This window comes from Camelus dromedarius, chromosome 21 (genome assembly GCF_036321535.1).
Source record: "Camelus dromedarius isolate mCamDro1 chromosome 21, mCamDro1.pat, whole genome shotgun sequence".
NCBI classification, from domain to species: Eukaryota; Metazoa; Chordata; class Mammalia; order Artiodactyla; family Camelidae; genus Camelus; species Camelus dromedarius.
In genome coordinates, this window is record NC_087456.1 from 5,367,651 (window position 1) to 5,390,384 (window position 22,734).

The 22,734-nt window shown below is 41.9% G+C and overlaps 1 protein-coding gene across 1 annotated transcript in view; it reads right to left on the reverse strand.

Annotated features, from left to right (window-relative positions):
• Window positions 1-22,734, reverse strand: part of LOC105092103 (uncharacterized) — an 80,276-nt gene that overhangs the window by 46,066 nt on the left and 11,476 nt on the right. The window contains exons 5-10 of the mRNA XM_064477060.1: window positions 19,983-22,044; window positions 19,384-19,522; window positions 18,941-19,083; window positions 17,782-17,949; window positions 15,930-16,038; window positions 14,644-14,841 (exon numbers count right to left, since the gene is read on the reverse strand). Coding sequence (XP_064333130.1) covers window positions 14,644-14,689 — 46 coding nt within the window. The 5' untranslated portion in view covers window positions 14,690-14,841; window positions 15,930-16,038; window positions 17,782-17,949; ... (1 more) ...; window positions 19,384-19,522; window positions 19,983-22,044. The remainder of the gene's footprint in view (window positions 1-14,643; window positions 14,842-15,929; window positions 16,039-17,781; window positions 17,950-18,940; window positions 19,084-19,383; window positions 19,523-19,982; window positions 22,045-22,734) is intronic.

Genomic DNA, 22,734 nt, shown 5'->3' on the forward strand with positions numbered 1-22,734 from the left:
CACCACAGAACTCTGAGCGAGCCAATCTCTGCAGACTCTGGGCCCACCTGCTGCTGTTGGACTAGTGTGAGTCCGTGGACAAGGGTGGCATTTCAGAGCCAACATTTTAATTTTAGTTCAGAAATTGAATCCAGGCTCACCCATGATCACTCTCTGGTTAAGAAAACAAGTTCTGTGAGAGAAAAAGACCTGTTCCCCAAATACTGTTGATATTGAAAGCTTCAGAGTGAAGGCGGATAAAACTAACATTTTGAGAATGAAAAGATTTCATTCTGGTGGAAATACTGTCTCTATCCATTTCTACTATTCCTGAGTGACCAGACATTTCTACAGTGAACAATTTAAAACTTTTTCCACATGAAAAGCAGCATTAGTAGGAATTCAATTGTAAAATATCACATTTTCTCCCTATGCATGTATTTATCAAATTATGTAAAATTTTCTCTCTCTGTTTCACTTCCTTTTCCCTGGATGCAACTAAATCTCTGGATTTAATAATCTCTCAATCTCTTGTGTATTCATTAAAAGTGTCCCTCTCATTGTGTAGGTACAAAACTGTCCATTGAATAATCAAGAAAAAGGAATCACTGTATTTTTACCAGTGGGTTGTGGAAAACATGTAAGTGGTTTTCCAAACAAAGACTTTTAGACAGCCAAAACTCTAGGTTTAAATGGGTGTTCTGGCTAAAAATAAGACACCAAGTCACACCCCTACTTACGATATGGTCATGAAAACTAGCTCAGGAAAGGTTAAGTCAGTCCCCCCTCCCCAACATGGAACAAGTGAAAATTTTGGGAGAAAGATGAGAAAATTGCCCTATTTCCAACAAAGCAGGGAGACTGCCAGGTTGGAATGCTCTAGTACTGACCTCTGTCACCGCTGCTCCTCCCCAAGTAGCTACAAGAAGAAATCGACTGGATCACTGATGAGGTGTAAGGTTGTAGACAGTGTCAGATTATCTCCAGAATTGCCCAAGTGAGGAGTGACTGAACAAGGGTGGAAAAGAATAGGTAAAATCACGTTCTCTAATTGAAGAAACTGAATGCTTCCCAGCTTGATAGACAACAGTGGGTGTGGATGGGAAAACTGAGGAATAAACCACAGAAGAATTGGAGAATACACTATAAACGACACACCCATCTGAGCAGAGGACCAACACTCAGCCATGCTGATGAGCAGCTCAGATTCCCATTTCTGGAGAACAGCTGGAACAGAGGATCCTTTCTTCTGTCACTTGACTATGCAGTAACGAGTAAATGAGTAGCTCTCAGAAATATGCCTGTCAGAGTGTCAGTGCTCTGGGAATGTTCAATCACTACATCTGGAAGGAATACAGACACTCAACAGTTGTTACTTCCAGAGACTGAACCGAAAAGGCTACAGATGGGGAAGGAAGGAAATTCAAATTTTAATGTGCATCTATTGCACCTCTTGACTTTCTACAATTGTGTTATTCTTCTTGCTCTTAATATATTTTTTAATCCACTAACCCCCCAAAATCATGGCATGAGACACCTACCTTATTCTGTTCATGGACAGAGGGTGAGGAATTCAGGCAGGGCACAGTGGGAGTGGCTCTTTCCTGCTCTAGGACGCTGGGGGCTCAGCAGGGCAGACCCCCAGCAGGGCTGGCAGGACAAGCAGGGGAGGCATCCTCTGAAGGTGACTTCCCTCCTATGTCTGCAGTTGAAGCTGCATTTGCTGCAGGACCTTCTTGAGACCTCCCCACGTGGCCTGGCTTCCTCGCAGCAGGACAGGCTCGGGGCCTTCAGATCTCTGACTCCATGGCTAGAGGCTCCACAGAGGAGGGGCCTGTGGGACCAGGCAGAGGCTCATAGCCTCTGAAGCAGAACCCTGGACATGGTACAGTGTTATTTCCAGATCAAGAAGACCTGCCTGAGGTTCAGTCAGGCCGTGGGGGCTGCACCGGCCCTCCTGGTCCGCTCCTTGTTCTTGCTGATGAGTACTTGAGGGGAAGCCAGAACTGAGCATGAGAAAACTTCTTGAGCTGGTAAGACATGCTCTGCTGATCACTTCACCTTGTGATTATTCATCAGAAACATCTGAATTAATAAAGTAGCAAAAAAAAAAATCCCTGAACAATCCCCAAATACCTCCCTTATTAATCCCTGACCTAGAACTCTACATTGTTATTAGTAAGTACAATTGTGACAAGTCACACCTTCTGTGTGTTTTCATATATGAAACTAGATTATATATTGTGATGACTATTCTTGCAATGAGAGAGAGCAAGGGGCTGGAAACAACACTGAAACCTGACAGACCTCCTCCACTGGCCTGCGCCCCCGCCCAGACCCCCGATCCTGGGATGCACGGAGATGCCTGTTGCTCTTTATCTTCAAGTGACTGAAAATAAAAGTTTAATCTTCATATATAACGTTTATGCTATAGGTTATTAGGAAGATAACCAAGTCCATTAGTGAGTGCCTGGCATCACTCATCTCTGTCAAATCTCCTCTGTAATACAGTTCGCTGGCTATGAGCATGTACTCATAAAGGTCATACTGAGTTTTAAACCTAACATTGATTAGTTACTATTTTTCTCTCTATAGATTAATGATTTTGTGCCTGATTATTTTATTTTTAAAGTTGAATAACATGACCTACTTTCATAAATGTTCAGAATATTGTGAGATCTTGTGTAAATGCTAATTACAGTTCCCATGCATATTAGGGGCTCAACATATGAGAGCTGCCAGTGGTGGCTGTAATGACAGTGACAATGGTAGCAACACTAGTAACAGTAACAATACTCAATACTGCAACAGTACTGCTTGCAGTATTCTTTGATACTGTGACTGGATAGTTAATTGATTGTCTTATTCAAAATAAGATGCCTTCACATGTTACATGGTTGGTTGAATCTGTAAAATGTTCATGGTGTCTGGAATTCTCCATAGGTAAACTTGAATAATTCAATGAGAATCTGTATTTCTTTTCTAGACCAGCTAACAATGTGCCCTTTCTCAGGCAGTTTGTGAGTTTATTCTCTATTTTTTTCTGTAAGTTATATAATCAGAGAGAATCTTTATGAGAAGCTGGATCATCTACATAAAATAATTCCATGTTGGAAAACACTTTTGTCTCTTTTTGGGGCATGGTGGACTGCAGAATTTTAGAAGTATTTAATACACTAGGAGGAGGAGAAAATGCATGAAGGGCAACCAAGGACATTAAAAAAATCTTTTAATGAATTTCCTAAGAAGAAATAGATTGTTCCTAGAGAGAGATTCACCAAATAACTTGATGGAATGAATGGAAAAGCTGCACTGATCTTACCAGAATGAAGAAACTCAGCGTATAGTAAATGTCACTAGTCAACCCAGTGTTTGGTTTTGGACCAAAAAGAGTATTTGATTCTTGAAATTACCTACCTTAGTAATGTATTAAATGAATATTTAGTGTAGTATATATATATGCTTATATATAAAATATATATTTGGTAGGTATATATATATTTAGTATATATAACATATAAATTTTAAACTGTATCTTGCTAAAAATGCCACTTATGAAAGTATTCACATTGAACAAAACAGCACAAAACCACATGATCAATATGTGATCAACCTCCCTTGGGAAATGGTGCTCTGCTGAACAGCTAGAGGGCCTATCCAATACAGTGGAGGTAAGAGCTGCACATATGTAGCCTGAGCTTTAGAGTTTAAATTATGATTGCATCAAAAATAAAATACCTAGGAATAAGCTTAACAAAGAACATGAGAGCTTCACACTACTAACTGTAAGACATTGATGAAAAAACTGAGGACACAAATAAATGAAAAGTTATTTTGTGCTCATGGATTGGAAGAATTAATATTGTTAAAATGTCCGTGTTACTCGAAGCAATCTACGGGTTCAATGTACTCTCTACTAAAATTCCAATGAGATTTTCCCCAGAAATAGAACAAACAATCCTAAAATGTATTAAGCCACAAAAGACCCAAGTAGCAATCTTGAGAACAATTTTGAGAAAGATAAACAAAGCCAGGGGTATTGCGTTCTCTGACTTAAAATGTTACAAAGCTACAGTAATCAGAACAATATGGTACAGACCTAAATATGGACACACAGACCAATGCAAAACAATAGAGAGCCCAGAAGTAAACCTGCACATCAGTGATCATTTGCCTTATGACCAAGGAGCCAAGAAGGGTGTGGGGAAAGGATAGTTTCTTCAATCAATGGCATTGAGGAAAATGGACAGAAACCTGCAAAAAGTGAAACCAGACCCCTATCTTATGTCATACACAAAAATCAACCAAAATGGATTAAAGATTTGAACATAAGACCTGAAACTGTCAAACTCCTAGGAGAAAGCACTCTGGTAAATTCCTTGACATTGATCTTGGTGATGATTCTCTGGGTCTGACACCAAAAGCAAAGACAACAAAAGCGAAAATAAGTAAGAGGAACTACATCAAACTTCAAAGTTTCTGCACAGCAAGCAGAACAATAAAAAACGAAAAGGCAACCTATGGAATGAGAAAAAATATTTGCAAATCATGTTATCTAATAACGGCTAATATCAAAAATACATGAACTCATACAACTTAATCCAAAAAACAAACAATATGATACATAAGCAGACGAACTGAGTAAGTATTCTTCCAAAGACGACGTACAAACAGCCAATAGGGACATAAAAAGGTGCTCTATGTCACGAATCATCAGGGAAATACACATCAAAGGGACAATGAGATTATCACCTCACACCTGTTAGAGTGGCTATCATCAAGAAGACAGACACTCAACCTGAGTCGGAGAGGATGTGGACATTAGGAAACCTTTGTACACTGTTGGTGGGAATGTAAACTGGCACGGTCATTACGGAAAACAGTATGGAGGTTCCTCAAAAAAACCAAAAAACAACTATCATATGATAGAGCACTTCCACTTCTGGGTGCACATCCACAGGAAATGAAAACAGGGTATCAAAGAGGTATCTGCACGCCCATCTTCATGCAGCATTATTCCCGATAGTCAAGATACAGAGACTAAATGACCATCCAAGGATGCATGTATAAGGAAGCCACACACACTCAAGTGTATTGACAAAGTGGAACCAGCCATGACAAAGAAGGAAATCCTACCATTTTCAGAACAACATGGATGGAACTTGAGGGCATTATGCAAAATAAATAAGACAGACTGCATGATATCACGTAGATGAGAAATCTAAAAAAGAGGAAGTGAATTTCAAAGAAATAGTAGAAAAATGATTGCCAATGGCTGGAGGGTGGGGAAATAATGATAGGTTGATGAAAGGGTAGAGACTTTCACCTATGAAAAGAATAAGCTTTGTGGATCTAATGTTAAATATGATGACTATAGTTGACAACACTTACTGTATAGTTGATTTTCGAAGAGAGTAGAAACTATGTGTTCTCACACACACACACAAACGATAAGTATTTGAGGTGATGTGCGTGTTCACTAACTTCATGGAGAGAATCCTTTTACTGTGTGTATGTATATCAAACCACCGTGACATATGGTTTACGTTTTCTACAACTGTATGTCAATTATGCCTTAATAACGCTGAAATTCAAAATGTAAAAATAAGATTCAAAGAATGAGTTACAATCTTTTTGCCTGTTTTTCCCAGTTAGTCATTAGCCTAGTCATTATTTATTCTCTAAATAGTTAACCAATCCTGTAAGTCTACTTCAATCCGACATATTTACTAAGACCAATTTGATCCAGGCTCTCTGATAAGAACTGGGGTCGAAAACAAAATGAAAATCATGCATATTATGGTGAATTGATAGAAACTTGAATAGTAGCTCTGCTGTAATGGTTGGTTGTGAAAACTTGGGCAAGTCACTTGGGTAATATGAATCTCAATATTCACATGTATTTATTTGAAATTACAGGAAACCACACTGGGTTTGGAGAAGAATTTTGTAAGCTGGGAAAAGCATCTATGAAAAGCAAATGTATTACTTGTTTTGAATGAAACAAATAATAATCCTTTATTGTTATTTATTGGAGAGACAGATATTAGCTTGGTGAAATGTGTTTCACACATAAATAGTAAGATACACCCAAATGGCATTCACTGATACCTGTTTATGTTCTACCATCAATGAATCAACTGTATTTTAGGGCTCTGATACTTTAAGCCTAATCCACTACTTACTGAATACATAGTATTTCTAAGGTATTTCAGAATCTTTAAGATTTTATTATTTTTGCTTCATCCATCTTTAACAATTGCCAATCTATGAAGGGTAATGCTAGAATGTTTACTTAATAAGAATACCCCTCTCCATCTTTTATACTTGATAATTAATGCACACCCAATATAATTCATATTTAAATTCCTTTAATGCTTTTACATTTAATTTTAGAAATACAACAGCTGTATTGGTAGAAATTGGTAGAAATCACTTACTAATAGAGAGAACTTGTGTTTCAGTATTGTCTCTGTCATGTAATTTAGGCACAGAGTTTAAGAGAAGTTTGTAAAAACCCTTACTGAAACCACAATCTTTGTTACATTTTTTTACAAAGAGCTCCTGGTGTTGAGTTGCCATTCCCTTGAACATCTAAAACTATGAATGGGAACATGCAGGTTCATTTACACAGACAGATGTCCTTGATGAAAACACGGAAGTCCATGTGATCTTCATTTTACTTTCTCAGTTACATACAAAAATGGAATTAAAAAAATTTTATTGAAGTATAGTTGATTTACAATGTTAGTTTCAGGTGTATAGCAAAGTGATTCAGTTATATATATATATATATATATATATACATACATACATATGTACTTTTTCTTTTCAGATTCTTTTCCATTTTATACCACAACTTTTAAAAAATATTTTGGGGGAGGGAGTTAATTAGGTTTATTTATTTACTTTTTTATAACTTTTATTTGGTGGCGGTGCTGGGGATCAAACCCAGGACCTCGTGCGCGCTAAGCATGCCCCTACCACTGCGCTATCTCCCCCCCACCATTTTATATGACAGATGTTTCACTAGAGCTCCCTGTGCTCTACAGCAGGTCCTTGTTGTTTATCTATTTTATTTATGTGTGTATGTTAATCCCCAATCCCTCCCTGCCCTAAAAATGGACGTTTCAATATTGTGACAGGCGTAAGACTACACAGAGGGAACAGTAAAAGGAAAATAAGCGACCGAACAGCAACACAGCCACTCACTCATTCCTAATCCTCACACAGACGTGGGGGGTTTTAAATTTAATTTTACAGAAATAACCCAACAAAAGTGATTTGTAAATTATTTACCTTGTTTGCTACAAAGAGTATTAAAACTTTACCATAGGAAAGATTAAGGAAACAGATTTTTAGTTCTATGGTTGACAACGATGCTCAACTCATACTACCGTCACTCAAAGCATTTAATGTAATTGCTATCACACGTTTATAGCTGGTATTATTATATTATTTTTGGTCATATTGGCCCAGTATTTCTTTATTGGATATATATTAAGAAATATTTATTATTATGTACATTATTTTGGTTGTTGCTCCCACAAATACAATCACACAATCACTGAGTTTATGTACATAATTACTTATTTAAATCTAAGCATTTACTGATGAGGTTATTTCAGTAATTAAATTTGATACTGAAATGGCTGTAACACATCTTATATATACTGATTTGTTTTTTGTAAGATTTGAAGCTATGATAATATTATTATCCCCATATGAAATAAAATGAAATTTATAATGTGGAACAAGTTTTAGTCCTCTACTAGGTAATTTTTTAATAAAATGATGTCATCAACATTTGCTTATTACCATTATAAAATGATAATGAAGTCTTTGATCACTTTTCTCTGTTTACTAATTAGTATTACAAAAAAAAACCCAAAACCCTCACATTTTCCCTAGGGATGATCTGGTTTTGGCTGCTTGCATGGTCAGAGATTTGATCACCTATGTTAAAATTTTAAGGTAGCGTTTTAGAAGGATTATGTACTCACTTTGTATAATTTCATTTCTTCGTGTTTTACTGTAAGGTTAGACAATTTGCGCAGCACCCTAGGAGGGCTGCACTTAGACGATGTGGGGACACTGAGTGTAGAAAAGGTCAAGACCTCACCAAGTGTGAAGCCCCTCCGCGCTGGGCCCGGCTCTCCTTTGGCGTTGCTTCCTTATGGCTCCTGATTTCAAGGTTGGTGGGACACCGCTTGGGTAGCCTCGTCCTGTAGCATTCAGCAAAATTTCCTGAGTACTGGCTTAGATGAAGTTTCTGTCTTGATTTTCACTATTTTTAATGTCTATTTCCCTTCCATTTAGCAGGCCATAATTCCTGGAGTCCAAGCAGCACAGTAATCTGTCAAGACCGTGTTCCCAGAAAGTGGGACGTCTCAACTCGAAGGAAGGAGACCCGCCAGGACCCGCTGTGAGATGGGACAGTGGTTGAGAAGAGTCCTGGGATCCCCTTCAAGTGGCCCCAAGCCTGTGATGGAAGCATTCATTCACATCACTGAGCGTTTACTGTGGAACAGATGCTGTCTCAAAACATAAAGAGAAGAGTGAAAAACCGCTCACCTGAGCCTGCCCGCTCTCCTGTAGACAGGGCACTGACTACCTCTTAGTAAACTCTTACTCTGCTTTCTTACCCTCCAGGTCTTGTCTCTGAATTCTTTCTGGGACGGGAAAAGAACCTGGATGCTGGCCACATCTACCGCCAACATCCTCTCTTCCTGTCAGGAGAGCCAAGTTTTCTTAGAACGCTGCTCTTGGTCAACAGGCTCTGTGAATTTCCTTGCCTCTAAATGACCTGCACTTCCTTTTGAAATCTTCTGCCACTTTGGTAAAATGAGTAAGCACTCTTTCACTGTGACCTATGATCCTATTTGAACAAGTCTTTTGAAACTTTTTGATATTCTTGACAAACTTCCCAAGTATCAAATTCTAATTAAAGTTATTTTGCTCACCAGCTAACTTCGGGATACTTGAGGAACCCTAAGACACCTAAGAAAGAAATATTAAATGAAGTAGGATTATTTGGTATGTTCAATTAGATGGAAAGCATTATCATGTAAGTAAGTTATATTGCACAGATAAATATCCTTAATAGTAATGTCATAAAAATAACAAAGTTTCTAAAATTTGGGTGTGTCCTGGTAATAAAGTCACCAGTCATAATCCTAGTTACTGTCTTAAAATGTTGTATGTCACAGCAACTTGGTTTACTGGTTTCCCAGAAAATTCCCAGGGACTCAAGCTGACTGCAGATCTGCAGGAGGCCAGATCTGGAGGGAGTGGAAGCAGGTACTTCTATCTTGCCAAGCCTCCCAGAACTGGGCCTTCCCACACTGGTTGCACACACATCCATGGACATGCAACACCCTCACTCTCAGAGGGGAGACACAGCGGAGATGAAGACCCTTCCTTGAGCTGCCCCTCTACAAGCTTCCATGAGGTGAAGCCCCACCACTGGTAGACACTGTTCATTATTTGTTAAGTATTTCATTTTTTTTTTAGGTTTTCCTCTACTATTTACTACTAAATCTTCCTAATTCTCGTGTTACTTCCCAAGAAGATATTAAAGAAATTAGTTTTATATCAGAAGTCTAAAGAGAAACTGAAATATGCTGACATGCACATGACCATCTGGAAAAAATCACAGATTCATCACAGCAAATGCAATACATTTTGGATTCTCATGCTATTCAGTAGTTCTTTCATTTGCATTCATACTGCACCCATAGTGCTACCCTAGCAGTGTCCCACCACTGAAAACAAAGCAGTAACAAATTGGTGAAAAACATCTGCCCTCATGAAACTTTCAATTCAGTGAAGAACTGGACAGCTCACACAAGAATGTACTTGGCATGTGAAGTGGTAATGAGGGCGGTGAAGGGAAACAGGACAGGTGGGTGGTAGGGGTGGTGATGTATGGGGGTGACACCCATCACCGCTCCTACTGGGTGATCACATCCTGTCACACTCAAGCTCATCCTGTCAAGAGGTGATGACAGCTCTGATCAGGCAAGTGCGGGTCATATTCTGAAATTGGGGATAGAGGCGTTGCTGATAAGGGAGGAGGTGAAGTGGAGAAAAGAGAGAAGTTAAGATCACAAAGTCGGGGCCTGAATACCTGTCAGGATGGAGGTACTGGAGAAAGTGGGAGACTGAGGGAGAGGAGGCGGAGTGTGTTAGATGTCCACATGGAGATGTGTGGAGGCAGCTGGGTGGGTGTGATCTGGACTGTATGGAAGGGTTTGGAAGAGATACATAAATGTAGAAATCATGACAGTTTAGACGTCATTAATGCCACAAGGCTAGACAAGGTTAGCAAGGAGATGAGTTGCTGAGAAAGAAAACTGGTCCGAGAACTACATCCTGGGTCAGAACTAACATAGCTGAGGGTTTTGGGAGAAATATAGAAACCATCACTGGAGTCAGAGAAGGAGGAGCTGGTGAGTTGAGAAAAATGCACAAAACAACAAGACCAATTATAAAAACAGTATCATGTATTGACCCAGTGGAAGCATCTTAGAGACTGTGGCAAACGAAATCAATAGAGAAAAGCGAAGACTGAGAAATCTTTACTGTGATAGAATTGTTCTAACGTGGGATTGTGATGGAGACACAGCTCTGTACATTTACAAACATGCAAAAATATCAAAGAATTGTGTTTTGAAATGGATGAATTTATGGCATGTAAATTATACCACAAAAAAACGATTTCAAAGAGTATTTATTAGCACATACCTACCCAGTATTGCCACCCCCAGGTATTCTTCACCCAGGAAAAGTGAAAACAGATACTTAGAAAAAAATTTACATAAATATTCAAAAATATTTATTCATAATATCCTATATATGGACTAAATCACATGTCCATTAAGGGAATGGGTAGATTTTTTTGTGATATATTCTTACAAGGACAAATTATTCTGCTCTAAAACAGAATGAACTATTCAAATGAAAAGGTGTGGCTCTCAAAAACAGTACTTAGAGCAAAAAGAGACAGACGTTGACGTGTACATGATTTACTTCATTTTTATGAAGTATGGCCACTGCCAAACTGATGGATGTTCATGACAATTTTTTAAAAGGCTAAATTTGGTGAGAGTGGGTGTGTTTTAATTGAAATGTGACGGGATTTTGTGTTAACTGATATGATACATGTATTGACAGTTTTTGGATTCCGTAGGGGTTATACGTTTTTAAGATTTGTCAAGCCATGAACTTAAAGGTGATACTATTAACTGCATTTCAATTCTACATTCATATAAACAATAAGAATTAAAGAAAAATTAACCTCAGACAAGGATGGAGAGAATATATTTACAAGACTCCCACTGACCCCTTCCCTCAACAGACCGGGTTGCCAGGTGCTGGCTGGGTTCCGGGCGGGATGCTGGGGTGTTTTGGGGTTTGCTGTGGTTGGAGGACCCACGGAAACCAGGCAGAGCCCTGTGGTGGGTCAGTGCCATGCAGGGGCTGCCCTCCTCTGCACAGCTTGGCTTTAGGCTGAGGCTTGGGAAGCTGAGTGAGGTGGTGGTGGTGCTGCTGCCCAATGGCCTGAGTTCATGGTCACATTCCAGAGCCTCCAGTGGGAGACGTGGTGTGTCTGACTGTCACCAGTTTCTTGGTGGGCCTTTTATTTTCATTCAGACTTGTTCAGTCTATTGGAAGTTGACTTTACGGAAGACAAGAAAAGCAGCTCACAAAAACACTGGCTGCACAGATCGAGGACAAATGACAACTCACCGGCAAGCTTTGTGCTGCCTAAAAGCAGTATGCAGGGATGGAGACATCTTTCGAGAATGCCAGGATAGAAAAAGTCACTCAATAAACCCAGCCTCACCGACACTTACAGAAAGGGGATGAGGGTCATCCTGATTTTTATGAAGGAACTCAATTCTCTGGTGATTCAGGAACTGAAGACAGAGAAAGGAGATGACAGCTAAAGAGGAGGAGATGCTGGAGATAAAAATGCTCAAGCTCCTGGAAGAGGTTCTGAGAGTCACCACACCACGAGGGGCTTTCCCACAGCAGCCAGGAGGCCAAGCACCGGGCCGGAGGGTCTTTCCCCAGGAGCGGCCTGGGCATTAAAGCCCAGATGCTTCCTCCCCTCCACTCAGGCCTCCAAAGCCACCAGGCTGCACTCACCAACCCCAGTGCATCTCCACCTGAGCGGTACTGAGGCCAGTGGGGGCAGAGGAGCCCCTCCTTGGGCTACAGTTCCTCCAGCTCTACATGCTGGACACACCAGTGAGCTCCTTCATGGTCAGCTTGTCCCGTCTAAAATGTACTGGAATTCCTAACACATCAACACACGTGGGATTGTTTTCTTTACATTCGCAGGAAGCTTGGATTATCACTTATCAGTGGTGCGAAAACGCTGTAGTTGAGGGGCTGATCTTCTACTCAGTGGGTGTTTAAGCCACATCTCTCAAGACGATTTTACTAACAAGTATACTTAAATCTCATGTGAAATACATACATATCTATTTCACTATATTTATATTTTCTTCTCTGTACAAAATTGCATTATAATTTGAAAATATATGTAGATTTATCAATATAGGTTTTTAGTTGCCAATAGCAGTATTTTTTTCTAGATAAATTACCAATAGTCCTAAATTTAAATCAAAGCAAGTTTTAGAGTATGTATTATTAAAAAAAAGATAATTACCTTTCAGATGGAGTTAAATGGTATTTATAAAAAGGAATTTTTATTTAAAATCTATATTCTAATGTAACAGTGGCTACAAATGAAAAAATAAACTTGATAAATTATATGGAGATTGTTTCATTTCACTGCGATAATGCTGCAATGTGAGTTTTCTGTTGAAGAAGAAATCCAACTGGACAATTTGGGGGAACCTCCACATCACTGCCCCCCTCCACCTCTCACTCACCATCTTACACTCACTCCTCAGTGCAGTCTGAGGAATTCTCAAGGTTGTTTCCCCCACATAATGAAGTCTGAGCCTCACAGTTAGTATCTTTATTCACAAATGATGTCCTCTCACTAGGTAATGAGCACAAACTGGTTTTGATCATGGTAGAAGGGAAACAGAACATAAGACTTTTAGACCTGGAGAGAATCACATGAGGAAATGGCAGACATAACGTCAAGATAAAGTAAACATTTCCTCACAACTGATAAAATTGTGCTTGAGTTGGAGAAGATTAATTAAAACTGAAAAGAAAGTCGACAGCTTCACATTGCTAACACTTCAGGGAGAGAAGGAAGATTCTGAACACTCAAATTAAAGAGGAGATACGCATGCCAGGAGGTGAGAAGTTTTACTTATAATAGAAACAGGGAAAGGGGAGGCAGTGGAATTGGGGGTAGTCTTGGCAGAGGTGGCCCTTTAAGGTGCCAGCCACCAGGGGACACTTGAGCATTGAATATACCTAGAGAGAAGCCTCGTGGGGTGTGGGACAATGCGGGTCATAGAGCACTGATCATGGTGGTTGTGAGGTCCAGGCAGAATCCAGAGGGCCAGGATGCAGGGAGAGAATGGCAGAAATGGAGGCAGAGGCCACCAGGGGTCAGAATAAGGGAGGAGCCGACATCACAAATAAAGTTTTTTATTTCTATTCAAAAAGACAGTGGCTGCCACTTTGGAAAAAGGCAAACCAGGTGGAAGACCAAGACGATGATTTCAGACTGAGGATATGATGGCTGGACCAAAGGGAGCAGGGGAGTTGGAGACAGAGAGATGGAACTGGATCCAGGAGAAGTCATACGGGCAGAGATCATGAGACATGATGATGTATGTGGGTTCGAGGGAGAAGAATCAGGATGAAGAAAGAATTCTTACTCAAGCATCTGCATCAGAGACTGTCTCGTCCAGAGAAACAGAGATGAAGGAAGAGGAGAGTATCTGGATGGGAAGTGGAATGAGACGATGTGAAAGGAGACTTTAGACGAGGTCCCATGACAGCAGGGTAGAAATTCCAAGTGCTGAGGATATTACAAAGGTCTGGGGCCCAGGAAGTCGTCACAACTGCAGCTACCAGTATGAAGGGCCACTGGGGAGTCAAGTCACTTTAGCAGAGGAGGAGTCCGAGGGCTGGGTCAGTCTCACAGGGTAAACTCCAGGGGCCTGTTTGTGCTCACAGGTCAACTTAGGTTTCCCAGCATCAACAAAAGAACAAACAGCCACAGTAAGAACAAACAGCCACAGTAGTTCTGCAACTTTTTATTTTTATATGAATGAAACTGTGTTAATATCCTTAAAGGTCAGAGCCTTCAGAATAAGCTCTCCTATATATTTCAGGCTACTGGCAACATTGTTTTACAAAAGGTGCAGAGCCAGCAAGACTGAGCCTAGGAAACAGCACAGGGTTAAAGCCAAAGAAACTGATCTGATATGGAATCAGATTTGTTCTTTTCTATTACAGCTGTGGTCTATTTCTCTTCTTAGGTAGAGGCTGGGAACCCGGAAGTTTTCTTCCACTCACTCTGTGCTACAGTGGGGACAGAATCTGTGAAAAATGCCTGAACCCTTGCTCAGACTGCACACTTTTTCAAAAGTGCTTTGTGCTTTGTCACTGCTGGGGGTTTAGTGGTTGTTGGTTCTGTCATATCTCAGAGATGGGTAGGTTAGATGGATGGTTGTCTGTCTCTGGAGCTAGCTGGGGAAAGAAGCTGCGTTAAGTACCCACCTGCCCATTCAGACTCCCGGGGGCTAGGGAGTGACTTTCTCCTCATTTTCAGAGACAGGCAGATTGGAAGACAGATCCTTGGGCAGCAGCTGGAAAAGGTGGAGCAGTAGATGTGAAGTATCTTCCAGGAATGATCTTTGATTTTGAACTTACTTCTGGGATGAGTCACGGAGAGGAGTCACAGGACAGTGCATGAGACTGATTAACAAAAACAAACACACACAGACAAAAAACACTGATTTGTTCTCTGTGGACACTGAGGGACCTAGTGAATGTGGGGCCTCCTAAGCGCACAAGAAACAGACGAGATAGAAGCCAGACCCTCAGACAGGAGCCGAAACAGTCAGGGTGCTAGGTATGTGGTCCTTCTCCTTCCAGGATAGGCTGGAAGCCTACTCCCCCTCCTCCCCCGGCCCTGGAGCATGCTAGGGGAAGGAGCAGTAGCAAGTGCCTGCTTGCCCATTCCAGCTCCCAGAGGACCCTGACTGCTCCCAGATACAGGCCAATTTGAAGTCTGACCTTCAGGAAGCAGTTGGGGTAGTTGGAACATTCCATGTGCCATCTATACACCACCAGGATAAAACTGGCACCTGAGTATTTTGCCCACTTGCTGGGTGCTGAGCTAGGAGAAATGGCCCTTGGAAGTGCTTGCACACCCATTTAACACCACCGCTGTCTTATCTGTGGTTCCCTGGGGTACGCATGAATGCTGAGCCCCCCAAGCTCCCTGAGCTAAGTGATTTAGGGGCCAGTCCCTCGGAAGGCAAGTATAGGTGTGGGCACCGTAGATGCTTTGTTCCAAGCCTGTGCTCCTTAGATGACGACAGTCGGGGTTGCATCCTGAGTGTAAGGCTCAGTGCTGGGCACTGGGTTTGTGCACAGGTGTGTCTCAGCTTTTCCCAACATTTGGATTTTGCCCTGACATCCAGTGTGTAGGAGAATGCACTAGTTTTTAGATTTCTCTCAGAGGAAATTGCTTCTTGCGTAGCTTTTCTTCAGTACATCCGTGGGAGTGGAGAGAGGAGACTCCAGTTCCACCATTGTGTAATGTCCCAATTATACATTTTTAAATGGTTAACATACTGAATTTTATGTTATGTGAAATTATATCCAAATAAAAATTTTAAAAACAAATGGAAAACAAACTTTAAACCATTGTTGCCATTAACGTGCACCAGCTTATCAGCTGTAAATGTAGCAAAAACACACAAACAATAAATTAGCATTAAGAAGTGACATTAAGGTGACAGAGAGTCAGCCACGTGGTGCTAGTGCTCTGGACTCACCTAGGAGAGCAGGAAGTAACTCATTTCTGCTTCAACTATGCGTGTGGTGCCCTTCGCCGTCATCGAGACTTGCCTGGCCCTGGTAGGTGACCCGGTGGGCAACAGTTTTCTTTAGAAAAACAAAAGTAAAACCCCAATAACATATTGACTTTTATGCTAAATATCAGTAGCAACTGGACCCATTATAATAGCTAACAAGATAATCAAGTACTGGGAATGGTAACAGAGCAACGTGAGCTCTTAGATTGATGATGAGATGTTATAATGGTACAAACATTTGAAAGCGTTAATTTGCCCACACACCTTGTGTGTGAACCAGTAATTCCTGCCCACTGCCCCAGTTTTTTACCCAGGGGAAAAACAGTTCCACAAAAAATGTGTAACAGTATATTTATAACCAATTTTTTTTCATTCTTTCCAAAACTGGGGACACATTATGTATCTGGCAATAAGAGAATGAATAAACATAGTACAGCCACATAAACGTTTAACCTGGAACATTCAGGATTAAAATGGGTCTTAGTTTTAGAAATGATTAAATCTCATAAAATTTCATGCTGAGAGCAAAGGTGAGGTAGGGGCACAAACTGTCCTGTTGAAAACAAGAGCCTTATTTACAAATTGTAAGCTGAACCCCTGCTGCTTCTTTCCTTGGTCAGCTTCCAGCATCCTGGCAGCCACGCTCAATATTGCCAGACAGGAGACTGTAGAACACTTGGGGGACATCTGGAGCTGTCCAAGTCTAAGATGTCCAGATCCACGTGCATCTCCCCAGTTAATACAGGGAAGAGCACTGAGAGATCCAGGCCATCACCCAGGCACATAGCATTCATAGTCAGCTGATTCCCACGCAGCACACAAGTGCGAATGGGCAGGGGAGGACTCTGTGACATGTGAGGACATCTTCTAGCATGAAAGGTGGAGGGGAAAACATGGAAGAGAGGTACCAGAGGAACAGAAAAAAAGATCATAGGAAAACATGACATAAGTTTTCTACTAATGTATTTCAAGTAAATGGAGAAGACAGTGTATCCCATGAGCACTATTTACATACAGAAAAACTATTTAAATACATTTATGTGTATGTACAGGTATATGTGCATATATAACATGCATATGTATATGGTTGCACAACCACCCAGAAACTTGCACCAACAGGCTTGTTAGGCTCATTTCCAGCTCTCCGTACCTGCATGGAATAGGAAACTCCTGACCTATTTGGAGAATTTGAACAGAACCACTTGGATTTATGCTCCCTAGAGAAGGCCCCCGAAATGCATTCTCAATGCATATATCATCTTCAGGTACCCCCATAGCACACCACCACAATTGGTTTTATTACCCACTTGACCTTTAAGACAGTTTAGAAAATCTCCCTCTGCTCCCTGGTCCACTGTCTCCCACAGGGTACGTGAGGTTAGCATTCACACGCAGTGTCGGCATCTTAGAGCCCTGGGAATGCTGGCCTTTCCTCAGCGGAGTGGTTAACCAGTGGTGAGTGCACTGACCTGCACCTTGGTTTCCACCTTGGTATTACGGGGGTCATAGTAGATATTTTCTTGTGTTGTCCTCATGAGGACTGAACGAGAAAATCCAAATAATCTATGTGTTTCTATTCCCTTCTCACACCTGGGTTAGGCAGTTTCTCGATAATTGCTGGGCAGTTCAGGGAGACTCGTGTGGCTTGCATGGGCTCTGGCTAAAGAATGCTGAACCTCAGCCTTGGGAAATGGGAGGTAATGGATTCAATGGTTCATAGGATGATAGGGCTGGAATCTACCCTCAGAAGCATAAGGAAAGGTGGGCTCTCTTACCATCCCAAGATCACCAGATAGTGAAGGAAAAATGGTACCTGGAGGAAGATCTCAGAGCTCAAAAGCAATCCCAGCCTGAGTCTCCAGGTGGAGCACGGGGTGGCATCACTTTACAAGAGCCAAGTGAAGAGCAGCACTTCTTGTACTGGGACTGTGTGTGATGGTTCAGACCATATTCCTTGTTTCTCTCAAGGGCTCCGTGAGCACTTAACAACAAAATATGAGGCATAAAGACCGAACCATAAGCAAGAAAACTGTCATTGTGCATGCATGGCACTACTATACGCAGGGAAAATCCACCATAATCCAAAGACATTTACAATTAATAACTGAATTAAGGCATGGTTACTGGACTGACGATCAGTGTATAAAATCAACTGGATTATCTTGTATGAGCAAGAAAGAAACAAAATAAAATTCACCAGCAAACACCAGACTAGGAAACAAGTATTCATAGGAGAAAAGAGCCAATAAAAGATTAACTTATACATTTAAAAAAAATTCTTCAGGCCTCGTGGGGCCTGGCCTGCCCACCCCACAGGGGCAGTGAGGCCTCCCCGTCCAGGCTGGGCCCAGCCCGGGCTGCGGGGCGCTGTGCACAGGCCGGCAGGGCCCAACATTGGCCTCCCTGTGCAGCTGGTGCTCACACCACGCTGGCCCTGGTCAGCAGGCGTCCAGTGCCTGAGCCCAGGGCTCTGGGTAACAGAAATTTTAAAAATAAGTCTTCAGATCAATGTAAGAAAAACACTAAGTACCAACAGGAAAGTGAGCAGACCATACAAAGAAAAATAAGCCCTGGACAATGACAGGCCTTCTGAAAGGCAACTCCCCTGATGCAGGTCCAGGTGAGAGGATCCCAGCAGGGCTCAGGACAGGAGGCCAGGAGGCAGGATCACCAGGGAGGGGACAGCGCCCTCTGCTGGCGGAGGGTCCGGGGTCCAGGATTTCCAGCAGGGACTCCAGGTCTCCTGCCTCAGCCTTGGCCCCCACTGTGTCGCCAAGCACAGCCCCATGTCAACAACCCCAAGCTGGGAAGGATTCTGATTGGCCAGGTCAGAGAAAGTCATATAAAATGTGACTGCCACACAATAGTCAAGGACTCAACTGTCATCACAGCACTTCCTAAAGAAGAAACCTTAATTTCACCCTCCCATCAGTCTAGAGGTTACAAAATGCTCAAATGAGTATCAGACTCACGTTTTAATCGACTGGGTCACCAACGGTGGGAGAAAAAATGATCCTCTATTGCTGAACTGGCCCATCAGCATGATGCCAGGCTATGGAGAGGCTGTTGGTTGTCTCCCCAAAGACACTCCAATTCCTCAGTCCACTGTATGGTCCTAAATAAATCAACACGTTAGAGTTAGTGGCCTGTCTGGGAGCATGGTGGACACAGGGGTGGAGGGAGGGGTGTAACAGAACTGTTACCAGGGATTTCACCACTCTCTGGGATGTTTACTACCTTGTGATAAAATCCTAATCTACGGTTCTCGCATGGACCTAAAAAAGGAGACAGTGCTCCATTCAGAGCTTTTCAGGAAACAGAGGCAATACATATTTCAAACAAGTTTCCCTATAACGAAATGGGATCTTTAAAAAAAGAAAAGAAAAAGGGAAGAGAGAGAAGAAATTAACACTACCTCCATCTTATCTGAGCTTCCAGAAGGGGCCCAGGGGATTCTGTAGAGACACGTCAGAAGCTCCGTGATACCAAGTCCCTCTGGAACTCTCTGGTGTTACTTCGGTATCTGCAGGTTTATTGGGGCTGGCAGAGTCCCTCTCGTGAGAAAAGGAAGAACAAAGTTTTTGGAGGTGATCTACAGACTGCATGTAATCAAACCGCCTTGTTCTATTTTAACGGACATGGGGAGACTGGCTGACGACATGGCTTAGAACCAAGTATCTTACCAATTCAGTTCGTTTAAAAGTAAATACAAGACAGAGCTCTGAAAACTGCAAGCATTTTATGGATATAATAGGTTATTATTTATATTCTACTAAAACAGTGAGTTTTTTTTAAAGCTTGCATTTAGTCACACTATTCTAACTCAGTGGTTCTTGTTCGCTTTGCACCTCACAATTTTGGGGAATCTAAGAAAAAACATGGACTCCTGCACACGACAATACACAGGAAGTACAAACTTTAGCACACAATATAGAGAGTGCATGGCACTTTGTGGTCCATAAAATGCTCTGATCTAAGTAATTCACACGTAAGCTTTTCCTATAGATCACTCACCTTAAACACAACGTGCAGCTGACTGCGCTGACTCTATCCGGAGACAGGAATAGCCCTGAAATCCCAATTAAGAGCCCTGCTACTGACCAGCAGTCTAGTTAGTTTGCAGCTCAAGCCATCTGGAATGTCTGCCACCAGTTTGGAGCTTCCATTGTCAATTATTTCTCTGCCTCCTGATAACAAAAAGCCAAATACACAAAACCCAGAGCCATCAAAAAATTTGTTTCTAATCATTACAATGAAAAGGCCCACTGAGATCAGAGACGGGTACCACTTTCACAAGCACAGCTGCAAAGCAAACCGACCATTAGAAATGCACTTCGGATGTATCTAAACGTTCTTAGGAAATCTTAAGGATTACAAAACATACATTCAAAGCAACCATTTGGTATATTAGATGACCTGCTTCCACTGGTATGTCTTCCTGACTTTGTCTTCTCTTGACCACTCCTGTTATGTTTATGAAAAATCTGTCAGTCTGCTCATGTGGACACATTTCCACCTCTAGCCAATACCCTTCCAGGTAAGAACCGATGCCAAGAAGGCAACGGAAGCTGCTAAGAGGTGTTACCTGGTCAGAAAAGAGCAGAAGTGGGTACTGTTGGATGTTCAGGAGTAGACTGAGAGAACTGACAAGATGTCTTAAGCATGGATAGACAGCTGGGCACCAAAGGAAAAGCTTCTAAGCCTCCATGAAAGAGTTGCTGGATAGGAAGGAAAAGTTCCAGACTATAGCACGGATCCCACCACGAGCTTCCTGGGCGAGGCTGGGCAAGTCATTTAAATTCTCTAGACCCATGCTGTCCACCATGGGAGCCACCAGCCACATGTAGCCATTGAGTACTTGAAATGTGGTATCTGGATTAAGATGTGCCGTAGGTGTAAATTAATACACACTGGATTGCAAAAAACATTATTACCAAAAAGACGTGAAATATCTCATTAATAATTATGATACTGACAAACGCTGAAATGCTGATATTCTAGATACACAGAGTACAATATGACACATTATTAAAATTCATTACATTTTTCTCTTCACGTTTTCTAATTGGCTACTAGAAAATTCTGAGTTACCTCTGTGGCCCCCTATTTCTTGGGAACCTAGCTGGTTCCAGACTCAATTTCTTAACTACTATTGAATTAGAGAATCGTGCTGAGCACTAGCCAGAAACTGGAGACACAAATTGAGCAAAATAGACATGTCTCTGCCTTCATTAGGAGGGAAAAGTCGAACAGATAGAAAAAGAACAGGCAATGATAACTGGGTTAAATACTATGCAAGCACCATGAGAGGGAGAAAGGGACATCCCTTCCTCGAAGTGGCCTCAGAATGGAGCAGGGAAGGCAGGGCCTGGGCAGGGGCCCAGCATCTCCATCACCTTTCCACTACAGAAGTCTGCCCTCCCTCTGAGAGCCACACAGCTCACCTTCCTTACATAATCTCAGGTATTGTTACCTTTTATCTCTGCAACAAAATCACGAACTACTGAGGGCAAAGACGCTTAAGGTTTTCTCAGCCCTGATAGCACTTTACGTATAGGAAGATCTCCAAAAATCTGCTAACTAATGCATGGTTTCTAGAGACAATGTCCAACATACATCAAGAAAGTGCTTTCTCCCCACCCCCTACACACACACACACACACACACACACACACACACACACACACACACACACACACACAGCAGTCAAGTATCTGGGAGATGAATCAGTGACTGTGGCAGGTAGAATAATAGGAGAGAAATTATCGTAAAAGGAATGGACACAGAGAGAAGATGAGAAGAAAATAAGCAAAAAACAGTCTAGGAACCCAACCATTATTAAACCCGGGCAAAAAATAACATGAAGAAATGAAGTAACCAAGGAGGTTCGGTGACACGAGCACACGGTGCTGTTTCCCGATGATCAATAAAGCACAGCCACAGCTCACAGGTGCTTTTCCTGAGCAGTCCCTGGAGGAACCCCCTCATCACACCCTGCAGAAACGCCAACTGTGCACACGGTCTGTGAGAAGAGGTCTTTAAGAGGCGTGCTAGCCTGTGACCTGTCCACCTCCACCTGTAAGAGAACCAAAAAATGCATGGACTAGAGAGCCGCGTCTGGCACAATTGTCTGGTAAACGATGACTGCCTAGGAATTCTAACCACCTCATCACTTCCCCTGCCTCCCTTCACATCACTGCCTTATTTCTCTGAGAAATTCTCCTGTGCATTAGCTTATTTATTACACACAAGAACCCTGTGAGACCCAATGGTCATTGTACCGCTTTTGAAACTGAAACGCGGAACGAAATGATCATGTTCACGTGTATAAATGAGCTTTTGGACAATCCAAAGGAGCAGCACAGTCCATAACTGGGTGCTTACAGAAGCTATCTCTAGCTTCCAGAAATGACCCTGAGATCCCCATATGAATGGCCCCGCAGGCAAACATGAGTTTTAAATCCATTCACTGCTGAAGCCCTTCGATTTGCTCCCACTTGGAAGCAGGTTGTCATGGAAACAGCTCTCCACCCCCATCATCATCTCAAAAATGCTCAGTGCCAAAGAGCCATTCTTGTAACTTTATATTCACATTTTCCCTTCGTCCTACTCACCTGTCCTGTCCTCCTTTTACCTGACAATCACCCCACCTCCTTCCACCATCCTCTTGCTAGCTCTCATTTTTAGAAACATTACTGTGACAATTTCAGTAATTCATAGATAGCAGAGCACCAGTATAGGCATCTGGATGAGAGGGAAACACCAT